We start from the raw sequence: 19,336 nt of genomic DNA, 5'->3' as shown, positions 1-19,336 counted from the left end.
ATAAAAGAGTCAGCTAAATGACAAAATGTAAATGTAAATACCCATTGTTCAATTAATAAACTGTATGCCTCACTGTGTGGAAGAGACTGGGATCATTCTTTTGTGCAAGGCAACATCAGGCTTGACTTAAAACATTACTTTCCTAACTTAGTGAAACTAAATGTAACAAATTAACACATAGATATAAATGTACTGAATTGTTATTTCTTATTTTATTTCTTATTATAAAATATATATATATATATATATATATATTTATTTTTTAAATCCGATATATATATATATTTTATTACCGATACCCAATCCAGCTATTTTAGTGATATCGGGGCCGATATCAATATCGGATCGGTGCATCCCTATGATGAGGTAAAGCGCAGGACAAGAGGGCAAGAAAGAATAGATCTTATAAATGGGAGCAGAATGTAATATAAACTCATGCCTACACTATAAGTACAACGTGCAGGGTTCGCACAAGGTCCTTGAAGTGCTTAAAGTGCTTGATCTTTGACAAAACAAAGTCCAAGACCTGGAATTCCTTGAAAAGAGCCAATTTTTTAACAAGGTGCTTAAAAAGTCATTGAAATTCAAATCAACCATTCGCATGGAAAGTTTTGTTCATCCATGATCAAAATGTTCTGAATCAAGAATTATTCTTTTTATGATTTAAAGTGTAACTAATTGTCGGAAATTGGTTTTAAGCCATAAATATTGGATCCGATTTAACAGCATTTAAAAGTGAATAGTATCCTTCTTTAAATGCCCTTTTAAAATGAAAAATAGTGCTTGGAAAAATTTTACATCGTCTGTGGGAACCCTGAACAACCTAGGCATCACCGGTACAGCTCTGTCATGGTTTCATTCATATCTCACAAATAGATCTCAGTTTGTCAGCGTCAGCGGCTCATCCTCCCCCCCGGCCCCAGTCAACCACGGTGTCCCCCAGGGCTCTGTGCTGGGTCCCCTACTATTCACCATTTACATGCTCCCCCTCGGTCAGATTATACGTCACCACGGACTCAACTTTCACTGTTATGCAGATGATACTCAGCTCTACATCAGCACCTCACCATCCTCCCAGCTCCCCCCACAGTCTGTAGTCAACTGCCTCCACGCTATAAAAACCTGGATGGCAACCAAATTACTTAAACTCAACAGCAAAAAGACAGAGCTCATGGTTGTGGCCCCCAAGGCACTGCTCGGGAAGGTTGGAGATCTCCTCCTCCACGTTGACGGCTGTTCCATCTCCCCGTCTCTCGAAGTCCGTAACCTGGGCGTCACCCTTGACTCCACACTTTCATTTCACTCCCACATCAAATCTGTCACCAAGTCTGCCTTCTACCACCTCAGGAACATCTCCCGTCTCCGACCCTCACTCTCAGACTCTGTGGCGGAGACCCTGATCCACTCATTTGTCACCTCCCGGTTGGACTACTGTAATGGAGTCCTGTTCGGGGTACCCAGCAAAGCCCTGGACAGGCTCCAGTATGTCCAGAACTCAGCTGCCAGGGTTCTCACTCACACCAAGCCCTGGCAGCACATCACCCCCACCCTCATCCATCTCCACTGGCTTCCAGTCAGGTTCCGCATCACCTTCAAACTCCTGCTCCTCACCTACAAATCCCTCCATGCCCTCGCCCCCCGGTACCTGTCTGATCTCCTCCACCAGTACACTCCATCCCGGAACCTATGATCCTCTGATCTAGGTCTCCTCTCCATCCCTCGCACCAGGTTACGGACTTTTGGGGACAGAGCCTTCAGCGTGGCGTCCCCTACCCTCTGGAACTCTCTCCCCCCCCGAAATCCGCAACGCCCCAACCCTGGACACCTTCAAATCCGCTCTAAAAACACACCTCTTCACCAAGGCTTTCCCCATCAGTTAGTTTTAGATTAAATTAGGTCCATTATCCCCTACTTTCCCTCATCCCCTCTTCCCCCTCCCCCCCTACTTTCCTTGCCCTATTTTTTGTCCTGATTGTAAAGCGACCTTGGGTTCTATGAAAGGCGCTATATAAATTTGATTTATTATTATTATTATTATTGAACATGAGCGTTGATGTCGGGGCTTTCCCCCAGGACTCTCAAGGCGGTGCTGAGGTGCAAGGGAGGGGGGGGGGGTTCAGAGGAGGGGGGTGATTGTTGTAATTTGCTGTAACTTAAAAAACATAATTTCAATAAAATAGCAAACACAAGTGTAAGTTCCAAATAAGTTATCTTTTTTTAAGTACAGTGTATAAGGTTGCACAATAGTTTAACATTGAACACAAAAAAGAACCCATTGTAAAGAGTTGGCCAAATTCCCAATCAGGTCTCTCACATCAAGGCCACCTAATCATCCCTTCCCCTTAATTGACTGATATCAATCCCTGTCTCCTGAGCCGCTCAGCCATTGTGTAGTGTGATGCGTGCCTGGTGCCAGTGTATGGCAGCCATTGATCCTGCGTAGCCCAAGGTTGGATGCTACCAGTGGTGGTGAAGGAGGCAATTTCCACCCTACATTGTGGGGAGCGCCTAGTGTAGGGAGTGTCTAGAAAAGCGCTATATAACTGCAAGTAATTATTATTATTATTATTAACAGAGGACCGAGCAATTACATATTAGACAATGATGCGCATGTTTCCAAGCTGGCCCAAAGCTTTCATTGCAAAGAAAATGAATAATAAAAGATATATGGGCGGCTGATTGGCGCAGTGGGAAAGGCGCTCTCCTCCAACACAGGAGACACTGGGTTCTGTCCTCACTACAGCCGACCAGTGGGAGGCATAGTCTAGCAACGTTCAAGACAGGGGAGTGAAGAATTGGATATATACTAAATTGGGATGGGAGAAAAATAGAAAATGAAAAATAAAAAAAATAAAAATTATTATTATATACATACATAAAATATATATATTATTATATTTTAAAGTAAACCACATGCTGTGTCGTAACACTCTCTTCACTCTCTTTGTGTCGTAACACTGAACCCTCTGTTCTCTCTCTCTGTGCCGTAACACTGAACCCTCTCTTCTCTCTCTCTGTGTCGTAACACTGAACCCCCTCTTCTCTCTCTCTCATTGTGTCGTAACACTGAACCCTCTGTTCTCTCTCTCTCTGTGTGTCGTAACACTGAACCCTCTGTTCTCTCTCTCTCTGTGTGTCATAACACTGAACCCCCTCTCTTCTCTCTCTCTGTGTCGTAACACTGAACCCTCTTTCTTCTCTCTCTCTCTCTCTCTCTCTCTCTCTCTCTCTCTCTCTGTGTCGTAACACTGAACCCTCTCTTCTCTCTCTCTCTGTGTGTCATAACACTGAACCCTCTCTTCTCTCTCTCTCTGTGTGTCATAACACTGAACCCTCTCTTCTCTCTCTCTCTCTCTCTCTCTCTCTCTCTCTGTCGTAACACTGAACACAGCACTGTGCTGTGGCTAATGGGGATCAAAATAAACGTAAACTTAAACTCCCTGTGTGTTCAGTAACGTGTCCAGTGACCACGACTGTGTGGAGACTCGCAGTGTGGAGCCCATGACCATCTTCTTCACCAGCGGGACCACGGGGTCTCCTAAGATGACCCAGCACAGCCACAGTAGCTATGGGATCGGCCTCACTGTCAACGGCAGGTAGGCTAACTAGCCACAGCACCTCTACAGCACAACCTGGTTTAGGACTGCTGCAATATGCATGATGGAAGTGGATATGTGTGAGACCCACATCCAGGGGTGTAAAGTACTTGCGTAATTGTACTTAGTTACAATTAGGGATGTCCGATATTATCGGCCGATATTGGCATTAAAATGTGATATCGGAAATGATCTGTATCGGTTTTCAAAATTACCTTTATTTACCCAGGCAAGCAAGTAAGAACACATTCTGATTTTTTTTATTGTCAAAAGTATGCATAATGTTGTGTTAATTCCACGACAAGAGATATGTAATGTTTTTTTTTTTTTTTTTTTTTTTTTTAGTATTAACTATTTAATGTCCAACTCGGGTTACACTTTCTTGTTTCCTAATTTTTTTTTTTTTTAAATTTTTTTTATTATTGCAAAACAAAACTTATTAAAAGTCAGTACTCAACACACAATGTATAATGAAACTTTCAGTAAAGGTGGTTAAAATATATGCAAGTACAGAAACAGGATAAAACAAAAATAGTCAATAATAACATTTTAACCGTATACCGTGTATATCCAGCGAAGTTACAATTATATAAATGTTAGTATATAATATACCCCGAATACCTATTTTCTAAAACCCTACACACATATGCTCCAGCTCAAATCCCCCCCTCCCGGACCCCCTCTTGGATAGTACCTCTATTATCCCTCACTCCTAACCAGACATCACCATTATAGGCTAGCTTTTATTCTCTCCACCACTTCTAACCACATTAACATTTTGGATTCATTGAGCCCTAGAATTCTTGCTGTTGATATTTCTTGATATATCACATCAAGATATGTAAGAAACCACACTTTCCGGCACATTTTTCCCGGTTGAAACCAACGTGATGCAATCAGTTTTTTAGCTACTGTGATACCCGATAAAACCAATCTTTTTAGTTGTGGGTTCACTGCAAACTCAAAAACATCATTCAATAGCAATACCGCGGGGTGTACAGGTATATTCCAAAATACGAGTATTGATAATTGTTGGGACACATCTTCCCAGAATGCCTTAACTGGTGGGCAGTCCCAATACATGTGCATAAATGTTCCTTCGTCCCCATTTGTACATTGGGAGCATTTGGAGTTTTGTATAAGCCCCATTTTGCACAGCCTTATAGGAGTCAAGTATGTCCTGTGAATATAGTTCAGATTGATTTGTTGATGATCCGGGTTCCTTGATGTAAGTCGGACATTTGCCCAGGCTCCTTGCCAATCAAAGTCATTTTCCAGGTCTGGTATATCCCTCCTCCAGACATTGTCTAGTTGAAGGGTTTCGTACGAGGACGTTAGTAATTGTGAATAAAAACCTGATACAAAACCTCCCAATGTATTTCTGTCATAGAAAAATTTGTGGTATCTGTGGTGTTCAATTGGTATGTGTAATGGAACACCGTGAGATCTCATACAAAGTTTTAACTGTATGTAAAAAAGCCATGTGGACTCGGTGAGGTTAAACTTTATGCATATTTCGACATAACTACAGAGGCCCTTGTTATTAAAAATATCCCCTAATGAGTGTATGCCTCTTTCTTCCCATACAGGGAATCTTATAGGTCGTTTTCCCATTAAGAGAGCTTTGTTATTGAATATGGGAGTGTGATTATGCCATACTTGATTGTTAGGAAATTTCCTTTGAGTTTCCCGCCATGTCCTGATTGCATGGGTTATTATTGGGCCAAATTCTCGCTCACAATGCTTGATTGAAAGTTTAGTGTATGCTATGTCTTTCAATCTCTGTGGGGCTACTATGTTTTCTTCTAATTCTCTCCAAGATACCAAAGCCTCGGGGTCAAACCATATCTTCTTCAATGGTCTTAATGTGAAGGCATTAAAATATAGTAAAAAATCTGGGACTGCCATGCCACCGTCTGCTTTACTTCTCTGTGCGGTGGATCTTTTTATGCGAGGTGGTTTGTTATTCCAAATAAATTTGTATGTGGAGGTTTGTAATCTTTTCCAGTAGCCCTCTGGAGGAGGTAACGGAAGCATTGAGCTGAAGAAATTGATTCTTGGTAATACATCCATCTTAACTATTGATACCCTTGCCTGTACTGAGTTTTTAAGTTTTGCCCACCTGTCCAGGTCGTCCTTGATTTTGTTCTGTATTTTTGTGTAATTGTGCTTCACCGTTTGTCTTATGGTGGGGAATATTTCCACTCCCAAGCACCTGAAATGTTTTACCATCGGTATCGCACCTGGGAGGGTTATACCTTTTTTTGCAGGGGTGTTAAGTGGAAGGAAAGCCGACTTCGGCCAATTTATCTTAAATCCCGATAGATCACCAAAGTTCTCAATCAACTTGAGCAGATGAGGCAATGTGGTGTTGGGGTTTTGCATGAACAATATTACGTCGTCCGCATATAAACTAATTTTTTGTTGTGTGCCCTTGATTACGATTGGTTCTATGGATTGGGATTGTCTTATATATTGTGCTAAAGGCTCTAATGATAAATTGAATAGTCCGGGACTAAGAGGGCAACCCTGTCTGGCAGAGCGTGATACCGGAAAGATTTTGGAGATGATTGTGCCTGTTGTAATCATGGCCGATGGGTCCTTGTATAGTACTTTAATCATATCAATGAAACCTTTTCCTAACCCCATCCTTTCCAATACTGCCCATAGAAACGACCATTCCAACCTGTCAAATGCTTTCATAGCATCCAGGGATAGTATCGCCTTAGGTGTGATGTCCTCTTTGTCTGTATCTAGTACGTGCAGTATTCGCCTTATGTTATCATTGATCAGGCGACCTTTTATGAAGCCTGTTTGGTCCGTATGAACTAAAGACGTCATATGCTTTTGCAATCTGATGGCTAATATCTTAGAGTACAGTTTGACATCGGTTCCGAGGAGGCTTAAAGGACGGTAACTACCGCATTCAGTGGGGTCTTTGTCTTTTTTGTGAAGAACTGAAATGAGTGCGGTATTTTGGTGTTCGATGAAGCTTCCCTCTTTGACTGAGTATAAGATCATATTTAGTAATAAGGGTCCAAATATGTCCCAGCAAGAAATGTACATTTCTGATGGGATACCGTCAATTCCCGGAGCTTTGCCGTTTTTCATTCCGGATATGGCCTTCTTGAGTTCTTCTAATGTGATCGGTACTTCTAACTGTTTAGCGTCTTCATCTGTAAGTTTAGGGAGAGTAATTTGATTAAGATATGTGTCTAATTTGTCCTGATCAAAGGTCGTTTCTGAGTTATATAAATCGGAGTAGAATTCTTTGAATGTATCGTTTATTATTTTGGGTTCTGTTACTAGAGCTTGTTGTTTCCTAATGGCAGTTATATCTGCAAATTTTGCATTAATTCTTAGTCGCATGGCTAATAGGTGACTAGGTTTAGAACCTTGGAAGTACTGCTGTTGTCTAGTGCTGCGTATTTGCAATTCCGATTTTTGTCTGTACATTGCTTTGATCTCGGTCTTTAGAATGTTAACTTGGTTATCTAGTCTAGTAGAGTTGTTGTATTTTAAAGAATTAAAAAGCGTTGAGTAAAGCGTTTCCTTTTCAGACAGTTTTGTGTTTTGATTTTTGCGCAATATGGAGGTAAATCTATCCGAGAAATCCTTGATCATACTCTTTACCGACATCCATAATATTCTGGGATCTTGCACCGAGTTAGTATTAACTTGTAGGAATACTGTGAGAGCTTCTTTAATTTGTGTAATGAATTCCTTGTTGTTAAGCAGCATCGAATTAAAACGCCATCTTGGGGCCCGGGTAGATAATGTACCAAATGTTGCTTTCAGGATTAAGTAGCAGTGATCTGATAGCGCATTGGGTGTCATTTCCACTTCGTATTTATCAAATATTCTCGGGGATGCAAAGACGTAATCAATTCTGGATAGTGTGTTGTGTCTCGCCGAACGACAGGAGTACTTGCGGGTCATGGGGTTAAGTGAACGCCATAAATCAGTTACTCCTGTTGATTTCGACCAATCTTTTAATGCTTTAGATGAATTCTTTTGTTCGCTGGAGAAGGAAAGGTAAGTTTTGTCCATCCTTGGGTTCCAAATGGCATTAAAATCCGCACCTATTATGTATGAGTACTCGGGATGGTTTAACATTTCTCCTGTTAGTGAAGTGAAGAAACCCACTTCGTACAAATTCGGGGCATATACCGCTGCCAATGCAATTTTCCTGTTATTGTGTATAATCCTAGCTATAGTTATGCGCCCCTCAGCATCCGACCATACCCCTTTCAATTCGATATTTAATTTGCGTCTGACGACTATGGCTACCCCTCTAGTTCTCGTAGCAAAAGAAGAGTGACCAATATTATGGTATATGTTATCCGCTAACGTATTTATGTCTCCCTCTAAAATGTGCGTTTCGCTTAATAGTGCCACGTCCACATGTTCTTTTTTCATCAGTGTAAGCACGCTTTTGCGCTTGTGTTGTTTGTTTATCCCACCGGTGTTCCATACCATTATATTCAAACTAGCCATAGTCTATGCATGTTTTCGTGTAGTTTTTGGTAATGTTTCTGGAGTATGAAGCTACAATAGATGCACATCCAATTAATGAGGTCCCGTTGAGAGCTGAGCTTAAAAACATATATATATACAAATAAAAATCCCCTATTTTCCCCTCTCCCAGAAAGTCGAACATGCCTGTGTTCCAAGAACACATCCTCCGCGATTGACTTTCTCCCATGGTCCACCGGATTGCCCAACCTGAGCATTGTAATCCTAATTTTCCTATGCTCATTGCCATAGGATCTAACATTTCCATTCTATTGCAATAGAATGTCGCTTTTGGTCTTGCACCTTCCCTTACTGTAATGAAGTATTGTGATAATTAACCTAAAGATAAAAATAAAAAATAAAATAAAAAGAGAATAAACCTTTATCGACATATTCCTTTGAACCCTCCACCAACGTGTGAGGGAAAAAAAAAGGAAAAGATTGTAGATCAGTATTGACACTTAATGTGAAGAACATTGGAAAAGAATAATGTAAGTTACAATATATTTAAAAAATATATAGTAATATTGACACCTTAATGTGAAGAACATTGGAAAAGAACAATGTAAGTTAAATTATGTTTAAAAAATATAGGGTGATGAGAAGAAAAAATTTAATAAAATAAAAATCAATGGAAAGATATAGATAAGGAATAAGAGATAAATAATTATCAACGTGGAGAAGCCACTAGAACCGATTTAACTGATTAGATAAGATAGAAAAGCAGCGCCTTTTAGCGCTTCAATGTGCCTTTAATGGAGTGATTACTTAAATTGTTAGAATAACCTTGCTGTGCCCATACGTTTATGTGTGGATAATTTTAAAGTATTATTAAGGGCTGATTGCACTTCATTTAATTTATATATGCTATGTGTATGCACACCGAATGTTATTGTTAGAGTTGTATGCTTCGTTGTCATGGTGCCTTATATTCTAGAAGGTTGTAGAATATACTAGTGCCTAGACTATTTTACTTCGTTGTCATGGTGCCTTATATTCTAGAAGGTTGTAGAATATACTAGTGCCTAGACTATTTTACATTCCAGAATGATCTAAGAGACCCAGGGCATTTGAGCGATAAACCCAGAATATTCCAGATAGATCTTTTTGTATTGATATTTATTTGACCCCTCAGAGACCAGAGACTGAAATTATAATGTATTATGAATCGTATTATACACAGTAAACATTGTTATAGACGACTTGCATATCGTTTGCTACTTTGATGAACACAGCAATGTTATTCCAACACTGGTGGAATGACCTCATTGATGAACACAATAAAGTCATCCCTACACTGGTATATATTTAGAGAGAGGCTTAACTGAATCCGGCATTTCCGTCATGCTTTGGGTTATTTGCTGCATTTTGAATCAGGAAATCCTCAGCATCAGAAGGTGTAAATGGACCTGACCTGCGGCCGTTATTGTCCAAGTATGATAACAGCGCCGGATATGCTAGCCTTGGCTTGTGGCCGGCTGTGTACAGCTTTTGCATCACAACTTTGTATGGTTGACGTCGGATGATGGCCTCTCTGCTCAAATCTTCGTAGATAAATATTGGTTTATCACCATACTTCAGCATCCCACGTTGGTTGCGAGCATATTTGATGATTTCATCCCTTGTTGTAGTTTTCCGTAGAGTGACAACGATGACTCTCGGCCCGTTGATATTTTGCCCCTGGGAACCAATTCTGTAAACTTGTTCCACTTCTGGCACTTTGTTTGGATCGGAGTTATTCAAAATCGTTGATAACACGTTTGGAAAGTTGATGTCATCGCAGTTCACTGATTCATCAAGCCCCACAATGCGGATGTTATTCCGCCTGTGGTAACGATGCGTTTCTAGTTGCCTCTCCATCACTTCGTTTTTAAGCAATTTTATTTCCCTCCGGTATTCATCTTTAACTTTTTCCATCTCTTCTCCCATCGCTGTCATGATACCTTCGTTCGCCTTGACTGCTTTTGTGTTTTCTGTCACCGAAATCTCCACTGTCGTGATTCGCACGGACAGCAAAGTGACTGCTCTCATAACCTCTTCGAATTTAGTATCGATGTGTTCAGCGTGTGCGACCAACTGTTCTTCTACGTGTGCTTTGAAAGCGATCATCTGTTCTTTTATCAGGGTAGTCAGAGAGTTGAAGTCGGGCTGTGCAACTGAACTGCTTGTGTCAGTTGATGTTGTTGGAGCAGTGAGGGATCCGATGGATGATTGTGCTATTATCTTCTCAAAATCGCCTGCTTTTTCCTTCACGGTACTTTTTTCTGATGTTCCTGCTATGTTGTCATCTGTTGTCTCCATCTCGGGGCCAGTTGTCCTTGGTCCCTGTGTATTCTCCTCTATATTCCCCGCGCCGGGGCTCACCAACGGATCTGCCACAGCGTCGCCTGTCATTGTCTTTGACCGAGTTTCAATCTGCGCCGTTAGCTTTGCCGTATCTTGTTTCTTTCCCGTCTTTTCCCCACCCCTAACCATGTTGTCTTTTGATATAGTTAGTAGAAGGTCTTATCAATACATACGATGTGGTCTAGTCTCTTTTGGTATTGTCCAAATAAGGTTTTTAAACGAAATTAACGATAACGGGAGCGGAGCTATAACCAATTGCGTGCGCTACATATTGCAGCTTAACCGGAGATATGTAATGTTAATTACCTGAAATTATTCCGTTTTTTGGGGGGGGGGAAACACTGCATATATCGGTATCGGTTGATAGCGGTTGATATCAGTATCGGAAATGAAGAGTTGGACAATATCGGTATATCGGTATCGGTAAAAAAGCCAATAATTACTTGAGTATTATTAGGTTTGTATACTTGTTCTTTTACTCAATTCCATTTCAGAGACAAAAAAACATACTTTTTACTCCTTACATTTAAAATGCAGACCTACAAAGTACAAATCTCGCAGGTCCAACCATTTTAATTAGTATATTTGTTTCTCTGGTCGAACTAACGTTAACGTTATTAATCCTGCGGCCGCACTTTATTTAAAAACAGCCAGTCAAATCCCCGTCAATGGGAAATGAACCCGCCCATACCCATGCTGATTGGTCCTTGTGCAAGACTAGAAAGCGGGGCTCTTTGATTAAACACCTGCTATCAGAAGAATAGACAGTCAGATGACAAGCTACAGAAGATGGCCACAAACGATAGTACGAGTGATGAAGAGGACGAAACGGAACATTTCATTGCCCCGGAATGAAAAAAATTGTTTTTACTTTTACTTTTTAGTACTCAAGTACATTTAAAGTAGAAACTTTTTTAATTTTACTCAAGTGTGTTTTTAGCCAGATACTCTGTGTAACTGAGGGGTACAATTCCCTGACTGTATTGATAAGTATGGTATCATTAAACCACTACCGTCTTTATGTACATTCCTACTGGCCATACAGTACACAGGTATCTAATGATGAACACTTCCCCACAATGAATCGGTTCCACACAAAGCTGTATTTAAGTATTTATTGCAGCAAAAGGTACATAATATACTTTACTTTACTTCACTTTGAATGCGCTTATAAGGCAAAGGAATGTGCGTAGGCAAATCAATAACGAATGCCCATTCTCATATTACGCAGGAGGTAATCATACAACCTGAATCTTAGGGAATTATATCTATGGTACACTAGTAATATAGCGGGAGATACTGGAAGGGTCCCCCCGGTTGTAAGCCAGCAAGGGTAGAGGATCTGTCGGTAGTAGAGTCTGGGTCAACGATGATAAGGAGACTCCGAGTACAGGAGACGGTGCAATAAGATCTTGATCCACAGACGAATACAGCTGTTCTCCGTAGCATGTAGCTCCACATGGAAGAAAGCTAGCCTGCCTCAGGCTTCTGAGGGGCAGACTCGACGTGGCTCCTCACAGGGTAAATCCCACACACTTGTGGGTGTCGGCGATTCTCCGCTCCATTAATTACAGGACCAAAAGCAAATATAATCCAGCCGAAAAGGGCTATGCAGTCGTCGGGTAGATAATCCAGTGTACATGTCCACACGGTCCTCGTCTAGGGCTCCTCGGGTGAAAGCGCCATGATAAGCAGCCCAGCCTGGATACTCTAGCTGATACGAGGAAAACGTTGGTGATGCTGGTCACTGTAGAACTTTAGCCGCACGATACACTATACACAAATAGACTATTACTGACTTAATAGAATAGGTCGCACTCGACGGTACAGCGTTAAACTGTGACAATTCAGTTATTAATTCGCACGCGGTCTCAATGCTCTATTTGGGGCCAAACAGGCCATACTTCACCGCACGGAGTATCGTGGGTGAGGCTTCAAGTTCAAGTTCAAGTTCAAGTTCTTTAATAGTTGTCATACAGAAGTACAGAATACTTTCATACAAAATGCTTCTTACTGTTACGCTCCAGAGACTGTGCTAGACAAGATAGTATCAAATAACATAATAACATAATATAATATAGCATGAATTTAGAAGAAGAATGAGGTCACAGTTGTTCGGTATAGACATATGTACAATGTTCTGAGTTACCATATAATATACAATACACAATACTATGCAGTGTACTAATGTACAGTACTATCTAGTGCAAAGCAGAAGTGGGATGAGGTACAATTTTAGGTACAATTTACAGTAAGGTGTACGAGTTGTAGTGCAATCCTTCATCCATAAATATAAAGTGTGGGGAGTGGGTGCTACAGTGTGTTTGTTTAAAGTGGGTGTGTGCTATAAAGTGTGTGTAGTGGGTGCTACAGTGTGTTTGTTTAAAGTGAGTGTGTGCGTGTGGATGTGTGTGCTATGTGTGTTTGGTGGTTGTTGTTGTGTAGTGTTCATTCATTGTTCGTTTAGCAGCCTGATGGCCTGGGGATAGAAGCTACTTCTGAGTCTTTCTGTGCTCGCCTTGAGACTCCTGTGTCGCTTGCCTGACGGCAGCAGTTCAAAGAGGCAGTTGTTCGGGTGGCTCGAGTCCTTAATAATTCTCTTAGCCTTCCCCTTGCAACGCTTGTTGTAAATGTTCTGGAGAGTGGGGAGCCCCCCTCCAATTGTGCGTTCGGCTGAACGTGTCACTCTTTGTAGTCTGCTTTGGTCTTTTGCAGTGCTATTCCCAAACCAGGAGGTGATGTTGCCGGTCAAGATGCTTCAACTTTAGTTACTAAGACTTCTGACTAAGTGCTTCTGTATTCACCTGCGCCGTATTTATACGCTTAGGTGAATAAACTAGTACCAGCTTTATTCCTGTCTCATATCTTTGCGCAATACCGTTCTTGTCCAGGCATGTCCCCGGCGGTGACTTTGAACCTGACTTTGGAGGCATGGCCTTGGCGCCTGTGGACCGCTGTCCAATAGGAGAATGAAATATTATGGTCTGTACTAGGCTAAAGGGATATTCCGTGTATATGTACAAGGAATATACAAGGGATATCAAACGATATACAAATATTATGCAATATATATCAATCAATAAATATATATATTCGGTTTAATCTGATCCTTTGTAACACTCTGACTTTTACTTGAGACCCACATGTTACTATGCATTGTGGAGAGACACGTGTTATCACTGGAAACAACATGCCTTCTATTGTGCCAGAGTGTCCAGTCTTGCCCCCCTTCCTTCAAGAGGCGTTGTCTCTTGCCAGGCCATCATTGTAAATAAGAATTTGTTCTTAATTGATTTGCCTGGTTAAATAAAAAATGTCATAAATAAATAAAATGTGAAACACTGACATTTGCTGTGTAATAACAACCAGTGATGACCACCACAACTATTCTGTCTCTCTCTCTCTCTCTCTCTCTCTTTCTTTTTCTCTGTATCTCTCTCTCTCTTTTCCCCTTTCTGTGTGTGTGTGTGTGTGTGTGTGTGTGTGTGTGTGTGTGTGTGTGTGTGTGTGTGTGTGTGTGTGTGTGTGTGTGTGTGTGTGTGTGTGTGTGTGTGTGTGTGTGTGTGTGTGTGTGTGTGTGTGTGTGTGTGTGTGTGTGTGTGTGTGTGTCTCTCTCTCTCTCTCTCTCTCTCTCTCTGAAGGTACTGGTTGGACCTAGTGGACCAGGATGTGATGTGGAACACCTCAGACACAGGGTGGGCCAAGTCGGCCTGGAGCAGTGTGTTCGCCCCCTGGATCCAGGGAGCCTGTGTCTTCGTCCATCACATGCCCCGCTTCCATAGCTCCACAGTGCTAGAGGTGGGTCCTCCTCCATCACACGCCCCGCTTCCATAGCTCCACAGTGCTAGAGGTGGGTCCTCCTCCATCACACGCCCCGCTTCCATAGCTCCACAGTGCTAGAGGTGGGTCCTCCTCCATCACACGGCCCGCTTCCATAGCTCCACAGTGCTAGAGGTGGGTCCTCCTCCATCACATGCCCCGCTTCCATAGCTCCACAGTGCTAGAGGTGGGTCCTCCTCCATCACACGCCCCGCTTCCATAGCTCCACAGTGCTAGAGGTGGGTCCTTGTTAGGGATGTTCGATATTGGCTTTTTTTTTTACCGATATCAGATATACCGATATTGTCCAACTCTTAATTTCCGATACCGATATATGCGCCCCCCCCCCCCCCCCCCCCCCCCCCAAAACGGAATAATTTCAGGTAATTAACATTACATATATCTTTTCGTGGAATTAACACAATGCGCCGCCCCCGTCGCTTCCTGATTCTACTGCGCAGGCGCACCAACCGACCTGTAGGAGTCGCTGTCCACAACGTCCGATCCCCACCCACCAGCTTCCCACCCCCTAATACTGCCAATTGTATTAGTATGAACGACCAGCCAAGCTACTTATTTTATTTACTATTGTATTCTTGCACAATCGAAGGGGGCATGGCCACCCGCATTTCACTGTATGCCCTGGTATGTATGTGATAAATAAACCTCTTGAATCTACTGTAGTTGTTGTTGTTGTCCTGTACTGTATACTGTATGTATATATTATATACTGTATGTCCAGGAAAAATGTTGTACTTGTGTTTGTTTTTATCTTGTGCCCCTGACTGCAAGTCAAGTTTCTGGGATAATAAAGTGACTGAACTGAAATGTATATGAACTCAAAGTAGGACTGGTGTCATAGTGAGGTGTATATATGGTAATGTAACCTGAGCAGTCTGATCCTATAGGTCAGTAAGCTATATCACCGACAACGATGAGGAGGAGTATAGAGCCCTGGTGGAGAGCTTTGTGGGGTGGAGCGACAGCAACCACCTCCAACTCAACACCAGTAAAACCAAGGAGGTGGTGGTGGACTTCCGGAGGGGCAAGAAGAGGCCCCCCCGATTCCCATCACTATCCGAAGGGAATTTAATTTAATTGAAAACCTTTATTTATCCCCGAGGGGAGATGGAGGTGGAGGTGGTGGAGTCATATAAGTTCCTTGGGGTACACCTGAACAATAAACTGGACTGGTCGGACAACACAGAGGCCCTCTCTACAGGAAGGGACAGAACAGGCTGTTTTTCCTGAGGAGACTCAGGTCCTTCAATGTTTGCAATAGACTGCTGCAATCATTCTACCAGTCTGTAGTGGCCAGCGTCCTCTTCTATGCTGTGGCATGCTGGGGGGGGCTACATCAACTCAAGGGACACCAACAAACTCAACAAGCTGGTGAGGAAGGCTAGCTCCGTGGTGGGAGTCGAGCTGGTCAGACTAGAGGTGATGGCAGAGAGGGGGATGAGAAGGAAGCTGGCTGCTATCCTGGAGAATCCCCCCCACCCCCTCTACGACAAGCTAGTCAAGATGAGAAGCACGTTCAGTCACAGACTCATACCCCCCCGACACTCAACTAACCGCCTCGGACAGTCCTTCATACCAGCGGCCATCAGGCTCCACAACAGTGGGCAGGGACTGCTGCCAGACATCCAACTACAACTACTAGGAACCTAAAAAGGACAATAACACTACCTTATGCATACTGCACCGTATGTAATACTGTGATACTGTGAATAGTGAATACTGTATATTTCAGTTTTAGTTAGTTAATTATATTGACTTGTTTTATTGTTTACACTGCTTGTTTTTACTACCTGTACCTCCCCTCCCCCTCCCCCTCCCCCATGCTGCTATGATGCCTGAATTTCCCCAAGGGGATCAATAAAGGAATATTTTATCTTATCTTAGTACTCGTGCTCCTAAGGTTTGATAAATACAGGCTCTGGTCAGACGTATTGGTGCTGCTTTTCATTACAGACTCTCTCCAACTATCCTATATCGACATTCTGCACTGCCCCGACTGCCTATCGCATGCTTGTCCAGGAGGACATGTCCAAGTACGTTTATTATTCCATCTCATTTGAAGTATGATTTGGGTACAGATCCTTCCTTTCTGCTATAGTTCAAAGTCGAGAGCAAGTGAGCTGAAGGAGTCATTTTTATATTCTGCAGCTGTCTTTTTGGAACAGTCTGCCCAGCGACCTGAAAATTGTAATCAGTGCTGTTAGATTCAAGTCCAGCCTAAAGACATGGCTCAAAAGGGACTATAATTAACCCAGATACTCAGCTAAAAGGCACCCTTACATGTTTTTATGCATCTATGTTATGTATATGTGATGTGTTGTGATGTCATGTCTGTATGATGCATGTCTAAGCATCTCCTTCGCCTACCCCCCCCCCCCCTACAAGGACCACAATGGAAATAAGCTCTGAGCTTTTTTGTGTTTCATCCTTGGCAGTATTTCCTGACTGTGCTTCTGCCACGTGTTATTATTATATATTGTCAAATAAAGTAATTCATTCAATGGCCTGTTTTTTTTTTTTTTTTTCTTATGTTTTGTTTTTCATGTTCCATCAGATATAAGTTCAAGTCATTGCAGCATTGCCTGTGTGCCGGTGAACCCATCAACCCCGAGGTGATGGGCAGGTGGAGGGAGGCGACAGGTCTGGACATCTACGAGGGATACGGACAGACGGAAACGGCGAGTCTCATGTTATGAAATTTTATTTATTTGGTTTATTATAGAATTATGCAAATAATGTACAGAGCTAAAAGCAAAGTTACTCCCGGGACGGTGTGTGCAAAGGTTTTCTTCAATACATGAAAGAAAATATGATTTGAGAGACATTTGTAAATTTACTGTCCAAAAAGCTAAGAAAGGCGTATTTCTATTGTCGGGGTTAACTTGTGGAACAATGCTGAAATTAAGTTAAGAATGAGTCATTCGCTTTTGGTTTTTAAGAAAATGGTTTGTAAAGCTATTTTTGAAAACTACAAAGGTGAATAATACTTTATTTTCTTTCGTTAATTTCTTTTAGAATACTGTTTTTGAGTCTTAATTTTGTTAAGAATATAGGACAGGCATGTATACGCATTATGCTTCAGTCTGTCCCTTTTCAGTCACTGTCAAATCAAATATTGTAAAATGATTGTGCATATTGTATTGTGTGTGTGTAATGACTGAATAAAACTACTACTACTGTGCTACTACTACTTCCCTATGAACGGGTTTTAAAAGCAGGATACTCCACACTGAACAGCTTTCTCCGGTTCTACCTGTAGGTTCTGATCGCTGGGACCTTCAAAGGGATGAAGATCAAACCTGGATCTTTTGGAAAGGCCTCCCCGGCTTACGACGTGCAGGTGAACTGCAATAACATAACTACACACACACCACAGCTTCTCAGAAAGTAAGACGAGTATCGTTATTACTTATTTACATTGTCGTTCAGCCGACGCTTTTATCCAAAGCAACTTACACTTGTGTAGTTTAGTTTACTCAGTGTATTTGATAATGGGACAGTGCATATCAATCAACAGTTCTAAATTTTTTTATTAATACAAATTAAAAACTGTAAATATGCCAACATTAGCAGGGTTGCTAGTTTTCAGTTGTAGTCCCTGGGCTAGATGTTTAAGCCAGAAAGAAACAGAAAAATAGAGGACATTAACACTTTCCCCGCCAAAAACGCTGTACAGCGTTATTGGCCGCCATGCATTGAGCGCCAGACCTCGCTGTACAGCGTTATTGAGATCAATATTTAATTTTTTCGCCATGGCATTCATAATTCATATATACAGCCGCAACGCTGCAGCTGGACCCTATAGGTGACGGCAACGACGGCTCAATACCGCCGCCTGGTGGATGGTCGGGCGAGTTACACTCACCTACAGGATATGGCTGATGTGCGTCGATTAAACTCATCCGGCCGTCAGATATCATTGCATGACTCCCGACAGACACAATGTACATAATGGATCGCTTTCTAAACGTATACCTGGGATCTTTCACCACCAGTCTCTTTGACCCACGGTAAGAGGAATATAACGTTATTTTCAACCCAATTGTGCGTTTCCTTGTTTGCAAACCATCTGATCAATATATCACCCAACCTACATAAAGCATTTACTGATGATCGGGGAATTATAAACAACCCCCCCCCTTTCCTCCACACATGATGAAGCATAACGTATACCGATCATATACAGTTGAATTTCTTTATATAGCGTGTATAGGGAAGAAACGCCAATCGATAATCTATATATGCCTTTAGGCCTATAACTCACGTTCTAGGAATTACTGCAGAAAACGATAAAAACATACTTCTATATTCTAGAAGATATTTTTGTATGAATGTATGAATGAAAAAGTATAACGTTCCCACATCCTGAACGATAGATAATCGATGTTGAATGGGTCATAGTAATGTCAATATAGCAATACAATTTAAAAAGTTATAGCCCTGCAAAGAAGGTGAACATCTCCATAGGCTTACAGTGATGGCAGACTGGGTATATTGATGGGTATAACCAATGGCGGGGAATGTGTTAAAGCTAATATAAAACAGTTTAAAACATTCTGTACATTCACTCACTAGGCATTCGTGCATCTATAAAAATAAAAAAAACAGGGACAAATCAAAGCCCATACATGTATAAGCACCGTATAGGCAGGCACACGCACACATATACATAATCATAAATCACATAATCACAGTGGCGGCTGGGTGGCGCAGCGGAGATTACAGTCAATATACATATATAGTTTTTTTTTTATCCACTTTTTCTCCCATTTTCTATATTTTCTCCCATCCCAATTTCGTATCATCCAATTCAACCCTCCCCTGTCATGAACGCTGTTTCTTGCCTCCCACAAGCCGGCTGCAATGTGGACTAAGTCATACATAGCACAAGTCCCCTCCGGTACTTGAGGTAACAGCAGTCGCATCTTTCCACCTGCGCAGCTCGATCTCTCAGTGGCGAGGAGTAACGCGTGGGAGGCTCACGCTGCCCCCGACACTTCCTGATTATACTGCGCAGGCGCACCAACCGACCTGTAGGA

General features: G+C 41.9%; 1 protein-coding gene across 3 annotated transcripts in view; it reads left to right on the top strand.

Moving 5' to 3' along the window:
• Nucleotides 1-19,336, top strand: part of acsm3 (acyl-CoA synthetase medium chain family member 3) — a 62,386-nt gene that overhangs the window by 33,602 nt on the left and 9,448 nt on the right. For all 3 annotated transcript variants that reach the window (XM_084313216.1, XM_084313217.1, XM_084313215.1), the window contains 5 exons: nucleotides 3,453-3,596; nucleotides 14,099-14,255; nucleotides 16,251-16,330; nucleotides 16,852-16,975; nucleotides 17,557-17,637. In XM_084313216.1, coding sequence (XP_084169342.1) covers nucleotides 3,453-3,596; nucleotides 14,099-14,255; nucleotides 16,251-16,330; nucleotides 16,852-16,975; nucleotides 17,557-17,637 — 586 coding nt within the window. The remainder of the gene's footprint in view (nucleotides 1-3,452; nucleotides 3,597-14,098; nucleotides 14,256-16,250; nucleotides 16,331-16,851; nucleotides 16,976-17,556; nucleotides 17,638-19,336) is intronic.

This window comes from Notolepis coatsorum (genome assembly GCF_963971535.1).
Source record: "Notolepis coatsorum genome assembly, chromosome: 4".
Lineage (NCBI taxonomy): Eukaryota > Metazoa > Chordata > Actinopteri > Aulopiformes > Paralepididae > Notolepis > Notolepis coatsorum.
Note: the sequence above shows the minus strand (reverse complement) of the source record. Positions and strands in the feature narration are given on the sequence as shown.